This window comes from Telopea speciosissima, chromosome 6, assembly GCF_018873765.1.
Source record: "Telopea speciosissima isolate NSW1024214 ecotype Mountain lineage chromosome 6, Tspe_v1, whole genome shotgun sequence".
Classification (NCBI taxonomy): domain Eukaryota; kingdom Viridiplantae; phylum Streptophyta; class Magnoliopsida; order Proteales; family Proteaceae; genus Telopea; species Telopea speciosissima.
The window spans coordinates 68,189,244-68,208,037 of record NC_057921.1 but is presented as its reverse complement, the minus strand read 5'-3'; the positions used below and the strand labels follow the sequence as shown (position 1 = coordinate 68,208,037).

The following is an 18,794-nucleotide window of genomic DNA, read 5'->3' as shown; positions in this document are numbered from 1 at the left end:
AATTTCCCTTAAATGTTTGGTATCCCAAATATAATTTCCTTCAAGCGAATTGGCATAAACATGAACTTAAAGAGCCGGGAGACAATAACCAGTCCAGTTCCAGTCGAAAGGAATTTCCCAGGCCGGTTCAGAAAACCAACACAATGGTCTCTGCTTCGACTTCCCAGCAGGGGTTTCAAGAATCAGCGAATCAGATTGGAACCTGGGACTGTGATCCCGATTTGTATGAGTCAATCAATACACAAGAATCATTGAAATATTCTTCGAATTTGTCAATTCTAGGATTATTTCAGACCGATTCAAACAAATTCCGATCCGAACCTAATCGGCACTGCCCGCTTCCGCCACGCGTTTTAAAACCCTGCTTCCTTCCTTCCGAGGGCCGAGAGGGCAGAGGCTAGCCAGAACAGAAGTTCTCTGAGTCGCCATTTTTTCTTGGGTGAGAGACAATTGACATGCTTCTTCCTCTGAATCTTGGGCTCAAACCCAACTGTAGAACCCTCTTCTCCTCTATCCAATTCATCAGGTTCATTTCCTTTCGCACTTTAGCACCACCCGCCCTAGAGAAGAAACAAGCGAACGAAGACCACCTTTGCGAAATAGCATTAGCAGCAGTGGAAGGGGACGTGGAGGATGAGGAACCAGAGAAAGGTAACGAACTGAACATACAACAAGAAGCCGCCCAAATACCCTCTCCGGCGGAACACAGATCCTCGAAGACCAAAACCGCTCGAATTATCGCTCGACGCATCAATAACGAACACTGGTCACTCGACCTCGAATCCTCTCTGTCGCTTCTCTGCCCCAGTCTCTCCAAGACTTCCGTTCTCCAAACTCTCCATCTCATCAGGACCCCTCACAAAGCCGTCCGTTTCTTCAAGTGGGCTCAAGACCATGGTTTCGCCCACAATGACCAAACCTACTTCAAGATGCTCGAGATTCTCGGCCACAGCCGAAATCTCAATGCCGCCCGCAACTTCCTCTTCTCCATCGAGAAGAGATCGGGTGGGTCCGTCAAGCTTCAAGACCGATTCTTCAATAGCTTGATCAGGAGCTACGGTCAGGCCGGACTTATCCAAGAATCTATCAAGGTTTTCTCTACCATGAAATCTCTTGGTGTCTCCCCCTCCGTCGTCACCTTCAATAGCCTGCTATCCGTTCTGCTCCGCCGAGGGAGGACCAACATGGCCCAGCAGCTGTATCACGAAATGCTATCGGTCCCTGGCGTTTCACCCGATGTGTGTACCTTTAACATTCTCATAAGGGGATTCTGCCTGAATTCCATGTTAGACGAGGGCTTCCGTTTCTTCAAAGAGATGTCGCGTTTCCGGTGTGACCCTGATATTGTAACGTATAATACGCTTATCGACGGATTGTGTAGGGCTGGGAAGGTTAGAATCGCCCACAATCTTCTCAAAGGGTTGCTTGCCAAAAGCCCCGATTTGTATCCTAACATTGTTACCTACACGACCTTGATCAGAGGATACTGTGAAAAACATGCCTTTACCGAGGCTTTGGCTGTCTACGAAGAGATGCTCGGTCGCGGAATGAAGCCCAACAGTATCACCTATAATACTCTCATTCAAGGGTTATGCGACGCACAAAAGCTCGAGAAGATCAAGGAAATTTTGGAAGGGATGATTGGGGGTGGTGAATTTCTCCCAGATACATGTACTTTTAATACGCTGATGACTGCGCACTGTAATGCAGGGAAGTTGGACGAGGCAATGAAAATGTTCGAGAAAATGTCGGAACTAAAAATTCCACCGGATTCAACGACCTACAGCGTTTTGATTCGAAGTTTGTGTCAGAGAACATATTTTGATAGGGCAGAAGAGCTCTTCGATGACCTGTTGGAGAAGGAGATCCTGGTACGGGACGTTGGGTGTGTGCCTCTGGTTGCTGCTTACAATCCCATGTTTGTGAATTTGTGTGGGAGCGGAAAGACTGCCAAGGCCGAGAAGGTGTTCAGGCAGCTACTGAAAAGAGGTACACAAGATCCTTCATCTTTTAAGACGTTGATAATGGGGCACTGCAAGGAAGGAACATTACAAGCAGGGTATGATCTCTTGGTCTTGATGTTGAGGAGAGACTTTGTCCCGGATTTCCAGACCTACGATTCTCTGATTGAGGGGTTCTTGCATAAGGGGGAAGCAGGTTTTGCTCAAAAGACTTTGGAGAAGATGTTAAAGAGCTCCCATCTCCCTAGAACTTCCACCTTCCATTCTGTACTTGCAGCACTAGTGAAAGAGAGTTGTGTTGGAGAAGTTGCTTCCTTTGTCCTGATGATGTTAGAGAGAAACATTCGACCAACCATCCATCTTTTTACAGATACCACTATTTTTCTCTTCAAGAACAGGCTCCGTGATGCTGCTTTCGAGGTTGTTGGATCTCTATACGACAAAGGTTACTCGGTAAAGATGGAGGAATTGGTGGGTTTTCTTTGTGGAAGTAGTAAATTCTTAGATGCTCGAGAACTGCTGCTGTTTAGCTTGGAGAGGCGTCAAGGCGTGGATATTGAGATCTACAGTGCAGTGATAACTGGTCTTTGTAGAATTTACAAGGCATCGGAAGCATTTGGTCTTTACCATGCACTGACTGAGAAACAAGGCAAAGCATGCTTAAGCTGCCTTGGAGATTTAAAAATTTGCCTTGAGACTGAAGGAAAAGTAAAAGAAGCTGAGTTTGTACATAAGAGGATGCACTGTGAAGAAAAAGGGTAGCTTTTGGAGATCTAGACCATGAAGCTCGGATGTTGGTGTTATTGCTGATTATTAGACGCGTCCATCTTTCTCTCATGCTTCGTTATCTTGATTCATTGAGCTGTTAACATAAGGATTCTCCATTTTCAGAATGTACCCACCTTAGTTAACACTCGGTCTCTTCAAGCTGCAAGACCCTTTGTAGTAGAAAGCCAGATACAGTCCATGGATATTGGACTTTTTTTTTTTTTTTTTTCCTCCTTTTTCCTGGAAGAAAATATTAGTCCTGGTTCAGGTTCCATCCGGTTCAGATCAGTTTTAACCAAACAACCCACAGTTTTGGGATGTTATTTTTTTATTTTTTATTTTTTATTTTTATCATAAGAAAAAGTTTTGGGATGTTATTTTGGCTGCTGACTTAGCAGAGAATCTGCGTCATCACCACCCTAAATACATCAGGTGTTACCTTAGGATTAAATTCTTGAACACTGGAATTACTTTAGAAAGTAGAACGTGACAACAATTTGTCATTGATTCAAACTAGTCTCTGAAGTACTGATCGGATGTGCCACACAGCATAAGAGAACCAAAATGACAAAGACAGGGAAAAAGTGTCATAGCAGCTACTAGCAATAGTATAGAGAGGGATCCCATTGAGTAAATGGGAACCCAGGGCTGGAGCACGTCAGCAACAACAAAAGTTATTAAAACAAGGGAGCAGGATTTTTGCACTACAAGGATACTATACTCAGATGTGTATTTTAAAGTCTTAACCCCTCCTATAAAAAAATTAAAAAAAAAAGTCTTAACCCCTCTGATACAATCTGCCAGCACAATATCAGGTGCACACCTGAAACACTTGCAGCAAGACTGCGCGAATCCTGAAATCCAATTGAATAAGGAGAGAAGCATGCAGTTACTGACGAATCAAGGGTACATTAAACCCGTAGTCACTGATGAATGCTTCTTCGAACTAACGATCACTGTTCATAGTGCTTGTCCAAAGCATACTCGACCCTGAACACACCCAAGAGGGTTGTAGAATAATCCTCACCATATCAGACCATCAACGAATCTGTATTGAAAGGCATCCAAAATTAACCATTTGTATACAAGATATTGAAATTTATGATCAACTTGTAACTTCATATTCCAGATATAACAGTGTGAAGAACTTCTATAACAATGACCCTATCACATTCTAGGAGCATGGGTGAAGTACTAAACTGCTGAAATATTTGTGTATCATGATATGCAAAACTGTAAACTTGTGCTGCGGATAAAGCACAAGTTTGAGCCCATGAAAATTGTCACTAATCCAAATGATTACATTACCATTTATTCCATCTTCCATGAATCTCAGGGAATACAAAATCAACTACCAACATAGCCATAGTTATTTTCATGGCTGCTCCAATGATGTAATTGGATTGGTCAACCAAGGACTTTTTTAATTTTGGTAAAAGCATTTGAACTGATAGCATAAGCAACAAGTACATTTTTTATGCTTACACAACTCAAGAGAAATTGTAGACCCACCAATTGGTCAAATATTTTCATGGCTGCTCCAATGATGTAAATGGATTGGTCAACAAAGGACTTTTATTTTTGGTAAAAGCATTTGAACTGATGGCATAAGCAACAAGTACATTTTTTATGCTTACACAACTCAAGAGAAATTGTAGAACCACCAATTGGTCAAATATTTGGTATGGTACATAAGAACCAGGGACTTAGGCCTGTTGGTAATTTTTGTCAAATTTGTGAGAGCATAATAAACAATTCCCATTTAAGTGATCAAATCCATGAGAATCCCATTATAATCCTTTTTTATTATTCAGCACAATGTATAGACCTTAATCTGTCAACAACTTCTATAGCCCTTAAACTATCAATCAAGACTCAAGAATCTGCTTTTGCAATAGGCACAAAGGGGCCCTCCCCTTGCGTATCAATTTCAATCAAAGGGGAAGTGTTCCACGTAATGTAATACTGTAATTGAAGACTCAAAACAGAATCTTTTCTCAGAGAATAGAATCCAGTATAGGGAGAATAATGATATGATAAAATCAGGTGGTCAGATTGGACCAAAACACCAATTGAGTTCTGTTCTAAGGGTAAAGAACCCTTGCTGAAAATTTCAGGTCAATCTGACAGGTGGATTTGAAGTTAAGAATCCAGAATAGGAATTCTTAAAGATCTCGAGATCAGCAGGTCTGATCAGTAAGAACTTCTGGTCGAAGGCATCCTTGAGAATGAAGAAAAATTCCTCAAAAGTTGAGGGTGATCTGATGGCAAGATTTCCTCAACTATAATTCATGTCAAAAAACTTTTGCATATGAATTCCAGATCAAATCATGAATTACGGAAAACAAGGTTTTACTTGTTCATCAATTGAAAAGGAGGATGGAAGAAAGGGAAGAGGAGGGCACCTCGGCTTCCCGCCGCAAGGTATTTGGATGGGTCAAACACCAACCAACCTCAATCAAACACAAGGGAAGAGCATACCATGATAGGTAGCAAAGACAAAGCTTTCCATCAATCAAAATTTGTGTACAATGCTGGACCCCCATACAAACTTATACAGAAAACTCAAAAACAGACAAAGACTAAAAAGGAAAGGCCTAAACGAATCCTTAATTAATAAGGTGATATAAAATGACTAGGAAACTGAAATAATAAAGAGAATTAGAGAACTGACTCAAAACAGGACTGGACTTATAGAATCATAATCCGGCCTAACTAAACCACTTAATAACAATTAATAACCAAAGTGGCCCATTACAATGAAAACCTATTGGCCTAAAGTTCCAACAAATATATAACCCAACCCAAGGCTCATTTCTAATAAAATAAGACCATTTAAGCAATTTAACTGCATCACCAAGTTATTGTTAAATAAACTTCCAAAAGGGCATAAATGTGTGTGTAAACCCCTACCCCCAACAGAGCAGGTGAACATTATAGGCTTACTTTGCCATTCAATTCCTTCTTTTTCTGAGCACAAATCACACCTCCAACCATACTCCTATTCATAACATGAAGGCAAATGAATAAATACATTAATGGGGGAAATGTACAAAAAAATTGACACTGTAACATAATGAATATGATGCAGGAGCACTTCCTTGGCCGGCCCAAACCCTTTGGGGAGCCTAGATGGAGATGAACCGGGTACAATTGGTTTTGGAGTCTAGTAGGATTTAAGGAATTTATTAATTTTTATTGGGATAATCATGTTATCTTTTAATTGGGTAGATTACGTAGGATGGTAGGAGATTAAATTTATTTTCCAGTTTCCTTATTTGAGTCAGTTTCCTAGTTAAGAGTAAGTTTTTATTTTTAAGAGTCTATTATTTCTCTTTATATATGCTTGTAATCCCCATCGTGGGACAATGACTTTGTATTAGTGCAGCCTGTGTAGCCTAGGGCAGTTTCCCCATCCTCTATTCTAGGCATAATGTAATACTGTAATTTGAAAGACTCAAATAGCCAATAGACAATATCTTTAATCAAAGGAAAGTTCAGATTAGGGAGATATTAAATATCACGAAATCAGATTGTAGGTTAGGGTTAAAACTGAGATCGAGTTTAAAAAATAGTAGGGCAAAGATTTGCTGAAAATCTGAGCCTAATCAAATGGGTCAGATCAGCAAATATGGCTAAGTCCTAGTAGAATAGGAATAGGGGTAAAACCATACATTAACTAGTGAAATTAGGTTCAGAGGTTGAAGAAGGTCGATGGATCCAAACATGAAAATAAACATATAATCAGCCAGCTAAATCAGTTCGCAAATCAGAAATTAATTCAGGTATGAAATAGGGTTCTAATGGAGAAAAGGGCAAAATAGAGGTTTCACAATAGCAGCCAATCAGCTGGTCAGAATTGTTTGAATTTTGGATTGAGTTTCCCAATTAGGGTTCTTGAGATTTGATCAAAATTTCAGCCAGATCTAATGGCTGGCTTGCTTAATCTCAAAAAATAAAAAAATTTACTGTGTATTAGAGTTACCTGCTAACCCTACTTCTAGAAAGTAGGGTTCTAGTTGCAGAATTTCAGATTAGAGTTACCTGTTAATGGCTGTGATTAAAAAATAAGAAAAATAAACCAATAAATAGTAGCAGCAATAGAACACAAACTGTGGATGTAGAATAAATAACGAAGAAATCAAGAAGAAAATAACACCTGGGCTTCACACTGCAAGGTGGTTCAATTGGAACAAAAACACTAATCTCCTTAATCAAACACAAGGGGTTTCTTGATCAAACAAAAGAGATTCTTTAATGGAGAAGAAGGGCAGCAACAACAGATTTTTTCATTAAAAATTGCTGTACAATGCTTGCCACCCTTACAAACTTATATAAAAGACTAAAAAATCGACTCAAACACGGACAAGGAAAGGTCTAACTCAATCCTTAACTAATAAGATAACCTAAACTGACTAGGAAACTGAAATAATAAAAGAAACTAACTCAATAAAATAGACAAACATTCCTAACATGCCTATGACTTAAGTTTGATATGGACTCCACTATTTTAATAGCCAACACAAGAACTAAATCAGCAACTTAAAATGAACCACATACAACCGGTTCAATTGAACTAACCCCCAAAAAAAAGCATCCCAATGTACAAGGCTCCCGCTACTACAGGGTTTGGGAGGGGCAAATGTATGCAGCCTTAACCCTGCTCCGGAGGAGAGGCTGTTTCCAAGTTTTTGAACCCGCAACCAATAGGTTACAATAGTTCAACTTTAATCATTGGCTCGCCCACTAACCCAAAACAACTTAAAAAAGAACTAAATAAAGAAACAAACTAGCTAATCCCGTGTGTAACCTTCTTACCCATTCTTTAGGTCCATAAAAGTGGCCTATTACATTGAAATCCCCATGGACCGAAGTCCCAACATTTATAGTATCCAACCCTAGACTTATTCCTAATAACACAAGCCCATTTTGGTTAAGAATCTGCATTAGGGCAGTAGTTGCAGCCCCTTACAATCACATTGATCTCCATCGATACAACCCCTTCCCACCCAAGATTTTGGGCGTGTTGCCTACCCATAAGCGAACTAAATCCCAGAGTTTTGTTTTCAAAGACTCTTTCAGTTGTGAGTTACGTAACTGCAACAAGGCTGAATATGAGTCTACCACCAGAAATATTTTCAGAGTTTACTCGTTCTGCTGATTGAGCCAATATCGTCTCATTACTACTTGCATTTAAAAGCCCTCCTCAATACCGACTTTGTCCATAAGTTCCAGGCCCAGCGGAGGTCTTTTGAAGGAGTTCTTCTCCTTCAAAGGTTCTGGTCTTCCACCTCTTGCTTCTGCTAGTGGTTGAAGACGAACCCCCACCCACCTCCTTCAATTTATTAATTCATAACACCCCACTTTCCATATTGCCATTCCCTCTTCTTTATTACGTTTTGAAATCAATTTGTTTTCCATTCCAAGTTTGCTCCTCCCCACCTTATACCCTACTTTCCCCTTGTTTGTTTCCTTCTCTTGTGGTTAAAGCTTCCAATTGATTGCCATTCCTTTCAATTGTCTAGTCCTTTAATTCGGGATGTGTCCATGGTGAACCCAAATAGGGTTTTGTGACCCAAAATCCGCACCAGAATATAGAGAATGTAATCTATAGAAAGATGCATCTAATATATTACACAATGAAACCACTTAATCCAGCACAACAATGTGAGCGGTAGATACAGGTTAAGATCTCATCGAGAGTATAAAAGCATTGTCATATATTAATATGGTATGAGAACAAGCCATAAATCTTTCAAATACTTGGCTAACACCATTTATCCATTCCAAAAACCTAAACCTTTTATCCCTTCAACACCAAATCCTAGTTATTACCAATTGGTCAGCCTTTAGAACAAAGATCTACAGAAGATTTCCACCTTTATCTATAGCGCATAATCAACTGCGTTGAAAGATTCTAAGAAGCAGGAACAAATCTAGCTGCTGGTATAAAGAAGAGCAAGAAAATAACCTGCAGTTTTGGTCAGTTTGGTTCAGTTTTCTGGTCCAAACCTGACCTGTGGTCCAGATTTGGTGCACCTAGAAATCTCCAAGTTATGGGGACCACTTTGGAGTATTTTTCTTTATATTATTTGTTATTTAAGTGTTAATAGATGGATGTATTAGGGATTCTATAAGTCCAGCCTCTCCACAAAGCGGGGGTAAGGCTGCGTACATTTGCCCCTTCCAGACCCTGCGGTAGCAGGAGCCTCGTGCACTGGGACACTCTTTTTTGTCTCTTTAGGACACCCAAACATAGTCTGCACAAGGGAGAAGGTTTCACAGTTTGGGTTTATTATTTTCCTAAGAGTTTGAGTCAGTTAGGGAGTCTCCAATATGGCTTGCGGCTGGAGAGTCCTGATAAATTTGTTTTTGTATGTTTCTTTCCTATTTTGAGTCTTTAATTAAATATGTAAAGGCTGAAACCCTACCCCCACGATTTGAATGAGAGAAGATGAAGCTTTGGCTCAACTTTTTGGGGATTTCAGACTTTCTTCTGTGGATTCAGGATATGCATCTGTTGATTCAGGTGTGAGTGCTGTGGATTCAGCAGCGGACTGGTGGATTCCAGCCCCACAGGTCAGGTGGATTCTTGATCATATTTTTCGCCTTTCCTCTTCTAAGTCTCCATCAAACTATCAGATCAGATCTACACTATTTCCTAACTTGCACATGCTATTCCACTTATTTCTTTGAGTCCGCTTGCCTTGCTGAAATATCAATTCTACTAGATAGGCTACTTGTTATTATATTTCAGTTTCTGTTCTGATTTCTTAATCTCATTCTAATTTCAAATCCAGTTTTGAGAACCCAAACTGCCAATTTCTGGTTTCCTATTTCTAGTACAACTCTTCAAAAGCTCAATTTTCTGATTTGATCATTGGGTTCTGATTCCTGTTTACTGCTCTTAGTTCAGTCCACTGGTCTGATCAAAGATTCTGTTTTCAACACTTCAAAATCATACTCAATTTGAAGAGTCTTGCCACAAATCTATACTTTAATCATTTTCCATTTTCTGGTTCTGAATTTTCAAATCTGATTTCTGATATATTTAAGGTTTATTATTGTTAAATCAGAGCCTTATTGAATTCTGTTCTGAAACCGACGCAGTTGCATGTGTGCGGCTAGACCGGCATTACCCAATGTAGAAATCAGACCAACACGAACCAGAACAGGGTTGGTAGGGTTATCTTGTAATTTGCATTTTTTATTATATTACTTTATATTAGGAGTTAGATATGTTGGAAATCCAGTTTCCTTGTTTGAGTCTACTTCAGAGTTCTTTTCCCATACTCTCGGGCACACCCCTCTTCTGGGTGGTACTTGCAGCCCCCATAGATTGGCTTCAGCTCCATCAATACAATCTCTTTCACCCTGAGATTTGGATTGAAGGAAGGCCTCCCCTTGGCAATCAAAGACCTAGAGTCTCATCCCTTAAGGCCTTCCCAGTTGTGAGAATCAAATAGAATCAGGGTCCTGCTTCTCCTTCTATTGCCAGGTCTGAATTCAAAAACTAAATACTCTTTATTTAGTGAATGATTTGGCCTACTCTTGGTTGCTAATGAGAGGATTTTTAAGTAGGAAATAACCTCTGAAAACTCAGTTCGATTAGAGTTCATATGAGAGAAATCTCTCATTCGTTAGCAGGTTCTCCTCCGCTATGGGTGTAGAGATTGAAAGGTTGAAGGAGTCTTCTTCTTTGAAATAACACTTGAAATACCTACTTTTATTATTACAAGTAAGCCCTCCTTTCGTAACTTGAATTTCATTCTCCTCTTATTCTTTCTTCTGAAACTCCAGAAAACCCCTCCCTTTCAACTTTAATTATCAATTAGTCATTGTTACTGTTTCCCTTTCATTCATAGGTCCTGAACTTTTCAGCATATTTCCAAATTGCCACAGTACTCTTAAGTTGAAATATTTATTATTCTTGTGAGCCTATAGCAATCCAAACCTTCTTCTAATTTAGAATGTATCATATCATTTGGGCCCATGGGCCATGGTATTATAATGCCCCCAATTAATAAATGCAAATCCAAGGTGTTGATCAAAAGATCTAACACATCTGACCTAGACCCTGCATATTATTCTCTCCTTATTTGAAAAGAACTCACACTCGAGTTTTGTAGTACGGGAGGATCTTCGACGCATGATAAGGAATCATTCTCCTTGACCCAATGAAACCAACAATCAAGTTCAGATCCAACAGTACGGAATCAGAGGAAAATAGTCCATTGTTGAAGTCGCAATCAGTTGCAATGTTGTAGCGACCTCAATACGGACCTATTTAGCTATTTGGGGTATTTTTGTAATAGTCCTTGTTAGTTTCAAGATTTTGGTTTCAGGATATAAATAGGATTACATTTGTTTAAGTCCATATATGGGATGAAAGCTATCAATTCTCAGATGGGTTTTCAATGAATTCATTTGAGTTCTTGCGCTGCACACATGTGGCTGTGTTCTTCTTCTTTCCTTTGTTCGACCCAGATTCTCAAGTCAGATCTCTTCTAAACTCCCTCCCTTTGCTCTTCCTACTTATTCCTTGTTCTTCTTCCTTTTATTTCTATTATTGCTTTCCTTTTCACTGGGGAGCCATACTCTGTTGTAGCACCAGTTTGAACCTGCAAGAGAGAGTTCGATCTCTGTCGGTACTTCTTCTTTGTATCAAAATCTGGGATATAAATTACCACCTAGGGCAATTCAACATTTACAAATTGGACCCATAAGGAAAACTGAATCTTCTTTGTGACTGATTCTGACAGTTCTACGCATTCTGGTTTCAGCAAAGCTTTAACTTATTTCTCATACTTTGCATGGGACTGTTATCGATTGATTTCAAGAGGCTTGCGCAAGGTTTAAGGTCTCGGTTTCTCCAGGCCACGAAACCGAGATCTCGGCGAGATCATGTATTTTTTTTCTGAACTCGATGGTAGGTTTCAGTGGATATATGGCCAAGATAGGGGCTGAAACTTGACATTCCCCCTAATTTAGGCCTTCTAAACACAGTGGAACCATTAGTTTTTACAAATTCAAACCCAAAATGGTTCTTTGACTACGGACCCTAAGTTGGTAGTCTACGGCGTGCGTAAGGTCTACCTTAGGCTATTCCACACAATATTTAGAACTCATATAACTAAAGTAAAAGACTAGAAGTGCAAAACAACTTAAATAAGCATCAGGAACTAAAATACATCAAACCATAAACCATTTAACCATTACATACTACATAGTGATGGACTGATTGTTCGACTGTTTGTTCATAATTGTTAGAAACTTGGAAAGAGACATAGTCACATAGATTAACTAAATACAAGCTAGTACTGAAACGAGTATCGGGCTGGATCATCATAATGACCACGTAGTTGTTGTTGTTGTCGAATCAAGCTTTGATGAGGTGTTGGAGGTGTGATTTGCCAAAAGAAATGAAAAAAATCACCCAAAGATGGAGTTTCCCCTTCACAGAGGCGAGACAGGCGGGAGAGAGTTGAGATCTCATCGAGTTATGGTGTTTTATGAGCTTTAATAAGGTCTGAAACTAGATATAAGATCGAGATCTCGACGAGATACCTAGATCTCGGTCGAGATATGGTAAAATTATTGTATCACATGCAATCTCGTCTCAAGATGCTACGAAACTGAGATTAAACCGAGATCTTGAACTATGGGCTTGACGGGTTAAGAATTCCTTCCTAAAATTTCATGTTGATTGAGCTTAATTTGGGAGAGATCTCTCACCTATAACCAGTTGGATTTACCGCTGGTTTTGTTCTAACGATAGGTAGAAAATAGGAAACTGCCACTACTCACTCAAATTGAGTTATTTGTCACTTGTGGGCCTATAGCAATCCAAATTTAAGGGTTTCGGAACCTGGGATTGCATTATGGCTCCTCCAAAAGCCAACGCATGGAATGCCCTTATTAGTTTATGTTTTGTTTTTAATTTCCTCTATAAAATCTGTCACTCAGTTAAAAATAAATTATAAGAAGCATAGCCTTCCACACAATTGAATGAATGGAAAAGACTTAATTTGGTTTTGAAATTGAGGCTGTTGCCCCCTTACTCTCTTTTTCTCTCTGCGATAGGGGTTTTCTTTCTTCTCTCCCCTCTCTCTCACCCACTCCTGTTCTTCCATGGATCTACGCCACCACCAGCAGATCATCTATCATCGATTTGATCTGAATCAGGCATCTAATCCTATTCACCAAGACATCATGTCTAAAGAGGACAAAATCAATCTCAAGTACAATGATATCAAACATTATCCTACCCCTTATCTACACAAGTATTTCGTATCTCGTATTGCTCATCAACGGGCTGTCATTGATCAATTTGTTATCGTAGTTTGTTAGAGTTTACCATGTCTATATTTTGAATTTTTTTCGGTAAGTATGTGCTGACTATTTTATTAAGATTTATCACGTTCATACATCCTTCTTCCTTATGACAACATGAGTCTACCTTGCAAATACAACACAATGTCTGAACAAAACAATTTTAAAAGAAAATATTAAACCAAAAAAAAGAAAAAAAAGAACCAGAACGAGAGTGTTCTTGTTTGATAGATCTGCACAGTAAAACCAAAAAACCTGGAAAGTAAACACATCCATCCACCATTTAATTTGACATTACTTCCGATAGTTGTAATCATATAAATTACAAAAAAAAACAATTGGTGGTGGGAAATATGATCATCTCTATAACAACCTGAATACAAAGAAAGGGGAAAAGGCTATTTATAAGATAGCTAAAGTAAGAGAAAGGAAGAGCAAAGATTTCAACCATGTTAGATGTATTAAAAATGAAGATGATAGAGTACTAATAAGGGATGAGGACATTTACGAGAGATGGAAAGAGTATTTCGAGAGACTACTAAATGAAGACCCTTCAAGTAATAGTGACCTAGAAGGCTGCAATACTCATCTAGACACCACATGTTGTATATATATATATGCAAAATTAGGGTATTTAAAGTAAAAGAAGCTTTAAAAAAGATGAAAGTAGGCAAGACAACTGGCCCAGACAAAGTTCCAATAGATGTATTGGAAGAGCTTAGGAATCTATGGTTTATCTTGGCTAACCAAGTTGTTTAAAATGATTATGGATACAAAGAAAATGCCAGATGAATAGAAGAGAAGCATTGTGGTCCCGATTTATAAAAATAAAGGGGGGTATTTAGAGCAGTAACAATTATACAGGCATAAAATTAATGAGTCATACGATGAAGTTATGCAAGAGGATTATTGAAACCCATCTGAGAAAGGAAGCTACTATAATGGAGAACCAATTTGGTTTTATGCCTGGAAAATCCACAATGGAAGCTATCTTCTTACTTAGGAGACTCGTGCAAAATATAGAGAAGGCAAGAGGGATCTCCATATGGTCTTTATTGACCTAAAAAAGGCCTATGACAGAGTCCTTAGAGAGTTAATAATGCAAAATCGACCTCCAATGAGAGATCGATTGCAACCAGGATTAACACAATAAGGAATAAATAAATAACTAAAACTCTTTTTTTATTGCAGTTTTTCTATTACATATGAACGGAGAACATAAAAGGATAAAGAATAAAGGGATATAGAAGGAGCATAGGATCAGCTCTCTCAGCCAGGCTCTCACCAGCCCATCATCCTCTCACCCAGGGCCTCTCATTCACTGTCTCACCATTGCCGCATCTCACAGCTTCAACCATAACTCTTTTTCTCTTCAATCTCTCTATCCTCTTCTGCTCAGCCACTTATATGTATTTATAATAAAGCAGCCCAATCTTAATCTAAGTAAGAAATTAAAGAGTCCTAAAAATAGAAACTACCCATTACATAAATAAATCTAATAAAAAAAAAAAGAAACCAATTTAACAAAACCCCCCTCACAAGGACTAGATAGAATCCTATATTATAGGAAACTAACACATCGCAAAGCAGCTGGGCCCCACCAGAAAATCTCTCACTAACTATGGCTGCTTGGCAGCATCCATCTTTAATGCAAACTGACATGGATCCCACAAGATTTGGGGAATTTTTCCATAGATTATTCTCTTCGTATTGGCCATGGGGCCCACACAATCTTGATCATTATCTCCTCCAATGCTGATTGATAGCTGTCCTCCTAGGCTCCCATGAAATCTGTTAATTCCCCTATAAGTCAACAAATTAATAACTAATAAATATGAAAAATCTCCCATAATATTTGCTGGATTGATGGGGGGGGATACAGCTGTTCGATGTCCACCAATTCTGGAAAAGATCCTCCATGTAGCAAGCTGGCTGATTGTTAGAATTTCTCAAAAAAAAAGGACTAATTGACTAGGTCAGAAGTTGAACCAAACTAGGCTGGTTCGATGGATTTAATTAAACCCAGAATATGGGCTAAAAAACCATAACTGATTGGAGCTCCATCCCAAGTCATGTCCACATCAGTTAATCTGGAATATACTAGCGAAGAGAAGGGTCACATGTAAATATGTGGACATAATTAAAGATATGTATGATGGTGTGGTGACTAGCGTCAAGACTGTAGGGGGGTCAAGGCAGCAAATTCCCAATAACAATTGGGTTACATCAAGGATCAGCCTTAAGCCCTTATTTGTTTGTGGTTATCATGGAAGACTTAACCAGAGGTATACAAGATGAGGTTCCTTCGTGTATGCTTTTTGCGGATGATATTATTTTGGAGATTAACTTTGGAACCAAAAGGTCTGAAGATAAGTAGAACTAAGACCAAATATATGATGTGTAACTTTAACCACACTAAGACAGATAATGAAGTGGTGAATATTGATGAGAGAGAGATTCCACAAAGTGATTATTTTAGATATCTAGGCTCAATCGTAAATAAAGAAAGTGACATAGAGGATGATGTTGCCCAAAGGATTAATGTAAGGTGATCAACGTCTTCCTTTAAAGCTTAAAGGAAAATTTTATAGAACGGTCATTCGACTTGCTATGATGTATGGTGCGGAATGTTGGACAGTAAAGAAGTGTCATATAAACTTACAAAAAAAAAGTCATATAAAAAAACTATGTGTACTGGAGATGAGGATGTAGAGATGGATGCGTGAGACAACTATGAAGGATAAAGTAAGGAATGACCATATTAGAACTAAGTTGGGAGTAACTCGGATTCATGATAAGCTTAGAGAGAGTCATTTGAGGTGGCATGGCCATGTCCAACGAAGGCCTTGGGATGCCCCAGTATGGAGGAGTGATTTGATTCAGATTAAGGGAACTAAAAGAGCCAGATCAGGACTAAATTAACCATAAGAGAAGTGGGGAGGAAAGACATGCTTAGCTTAGGACTTGTTTCATTTATGACTTCAAATAGAGTTGATTGGAGAGCAAGGATCCATGTGACCGACCCCAGTTAGTTGAATAAAGCTATGTTGTTCTAAAGTACAAACACAAAATATAAATAATTTATCAAAAGATAAATGAAACCCAAGTTAGAGCCCACCTCAACTATTAAGATTGAACGCCTGTACTAAGGCTGAATGTCTAGCATAAGTGGTGTTAGAAGCACCAGTGTACTACTGGTATTAACCTAACCATAGGGATTTAGCTGATGAAAAACTTGCTCTAGAACTATATGAAGTAATCAAAACTTCGAAGCAAGCATTGAACTCTTTCAAGAATACATTCAACTTTAGGATTCTAACATTGTCAAAACTCTAGTCAGTACAAATCTTAAATGGACAAAAAGGAGAGGAACTCACCCGCACCTCAAACCTTCAGCAGCTGCATTTTAGAGGCGAACGAAATTGCGATCCAGTCAGGCTGTGCAGCCGACCACTGCAGTTGGTTAATTTCTGAACCTGCCGAATATGACAGAATGGGATCAATACCACTTGGACCGGCAACTGTGGGCAGCTCCCAAATGAGAGCCTGCGTATCATCCCCCGCAGAGCAGATGTGGCGGCAACTCTGAGGTGCCCACGCAATCGCATTCACGCTCCCCAGGTGCCTCTCCAACTCAGCTACCGGCATGGTGGGCGAACGAATATCCAAAATCACCACCTTGTTGCTATCCATTAAGATGGTGGCCATGTACCTCAAGTCCTGCTTGTTCCACGCCAATCTAAGCAACGGGGTATCGGGCTGAGGACTTTCGTAGATAATCGTAGAGTGCTCCTTATCTCTCAAATCAAAAATCCGAACTGACCCATCAGCGGAGACTGAAGCAAACACTCCAGCTTCACCCCAGGCGATGTCATAGACCTCCTTATCATGCGCGATAAGCTGCGTTTCAACGACGCCTCTTTCAACATCCCAAATCGTGCATGTGGTATCTATGCTCGAAGTGCCAATCCTCCGGGGCTCCGATTCGTTCCAATCGAACGAAGTCAGAGGGGCGCAGAACTCGCTGGTCTTGCTGTTGTTAAAAACCGATCTGGGCTCAATTGAATTCTCACGAACTTCCCAGAGGCGAAGATAATCCCCAGAGGAGGCGAGGAGCTCGGAAGATTTTCGGAGGGATTTGGCACCGGTTGGGTTGAACATGAGCTTGGTAGGGGGATAAGGGTGGTCGAAGGAGAGATTGGGATCGGTTCTGAAAGTTAGGGTTTCATCGTCGAAGGAGATGATGTCTACTTTGTTGTTGTACTCTTCCAAGAAGCTACCGACGGCGATGCGGTGAGTTTTGTCGGAGGAGGGAGATGGAGAGAAGGCCATGGCATAGATTGGGTACGGCGAGTCGTAAGTGAAGAAGTTTTCTGATCCGAGAAGGGATTCTTGGGTGGTCGAATTCTCCATTTCCTTTTTTTTTTTTTTTTTCTTACTTGATTTGTTTTTTCTTTCCCTCTTGATCCTCCTCTCAAAAACAAGAAAATAACTTCTTCCTTCCTTCCTTCTCTCTTCACCGTCTCTCGAAAATTGAAGAGAAATCCGAAAAATGCTTCTCCTGTAGAGACTGTAGTCAGTCCTGCTTGCAATGAAGGTATGAAAACTGAAACTGGAAAATATTATAAAAAGTATGCTATGCGCAGTAGTCCATACAATGTCGCAAGAGGAGACCAGAGAATTTGTATTTCTGTAAGCCACAGTCCGTTGATCCCATCCCAGGAATATATATAAACGGTTAGATTCGAATCTTCTGTAGGATTGGATTAGATTAGAGAGTGAGGACTGAGGACTGGAAAAGATCCACTAAAGCAACCCCAAGGGCTCAACTCAGTTGGCAAAAGACCAACTCCTTCAAACAGAGGAAATTGTTTGGAACTCAGTTGGCAAAAGACCAACTCCTTTAAACAGAGAAAATTGTTTGGACACCCCCTTGATTATGCCCATTTTGTTTATTATCACCAACATTTTAAACAATTACTTGACACCCTTTAAAACCTGATGGTGTTAGTCTACTGTTAGTATTAAATTGGAAATATCTATTTTATCCTTATAAGTTATTTAATTTAAACTTATGAAATTAAATGACCAATTTACCCCCTTCTCCTTCTTTCTTCTTTAACTATTTCTTCTTGCGGTGCCAGACCAGCCAATCACCGGCTCCCAAACTGATGGCGAATAACGGCGAGTTACCGGCGATAGGGTTTAGAATTGGTTCTTCTGATAAGCTTCACCCTCCTTCCCCAAAAAAAGGTCACTTGGTAGCACGGATTTCTAGGCTAAAATTTTCTGAAGTAACATGTTCTCTGTACTACGAATTTGATGGAATTTTGGCGTTTTCATTGTAGTTTTCTTCGTTTGATTTCGCCTTCGTTTTACGGCTCTTTTTTTTTCCTTGAGACTTTCCTTTCGTTTGATCTTCTAGTTTTTTTCTAGAAGTTTTTCTGCCAGTTTGAAATCTGAATTAACTTCATAATGACCAATGTTCTGCTTCTTTCACTCAAATTTCATCCACTGTCATTGATGGAATTCTTGCATTTTCCTTTTGATTTTAAAATTTGAAAACTTTAGATGAAGAATCTCCTGCTTATTTTTTTACGCTTGACTGACTTTAGAGAGTAGAAGCATGGCCCTCCTACAACTCAACGGCAACTTTATTCCCCTTTTTTTTTTTTGGTTCTTTAATCTGCGGCAAGCCGTGAATGGGGAGGGCGAAGACCATCACCGAAATGC

The 18,794-nt window shown here is 39.5% G+C and overlaps 2 protein-coding genes across 3 annotated transcripts; one reads left to right on the top strand and one right to left on the bottom strand.

Moving 5' to 3' along the window:
* Positions 1-423: 423 nt before the first annotated feature.
* On the top strand, positions 424-2,730 carry LOC122665316 (pentatricopeptide repeat-containing protein At1g02060, chloroplastic). Its single transcript, XM_043861431.1, has one exon. The coding sequence runs from the start codon at positions 456-458 to the stop codon at positions 2,721-2,723; it is 2,268 nt and encodes a 755-aa protein (XP_043717366.1). The 5' UTR covers positions 424-455; the 3' UTR covers positions 2,724-2,730.
* Positions 2,731-3,508: 778 nt separating this feature from the next.
* LOC122664764 (protein TRANSPARENT TESTA GLABRA 1) lies at positions 3,509-17,558 on the bottom strand. Of its 2 annotated transcripts, none has more exons than XM_043860736.1 (2): positions 16,445-17,558; positions 3,509-3,777 (listed from the first exon to the last, which is right to left on the bottom strand). In XM_043860736.1, exon 1 carries the CDS (start codon positions 17,472-17,474, stop codon positions 16,446-16,448), a length of 1,029 nt encoding a protein of 342 aa, XP_043716671.1. In that variant the 5' UTR covers positions 17,475-17,558; the 3' UTR covers positions 3,509-3,777; position 16,445. The 2 variants fall into 2 exon arrangements, with proteins under 2 accessions (XP_043716671.1, XP_043716672.1); XM_043860737.1 differs by lacking the exon at positions 3,509-3,777 and adding an exon at positions 3,957-3,975.
* Positions 17,559-18,794: the final 1,236 nt, after the last annotated feature.

Excerpts from the sequence above, each read along its gene's own strand:
- LOC122665316 (XM_043861431.1), top strand. The coding sequence starts at position 456 with ATGCTTCTTCCTCTGAATCTTGGGCTCAAACCCAACTGTAGAACCCTC.
- LOC122664764 (XM_043860736.1), bottom strand. The coding sequence starts at position 17,474 with ATGGAGAATTCGACCACCCAAGAATCCCTTCTCGGATCAGAAAACTTC.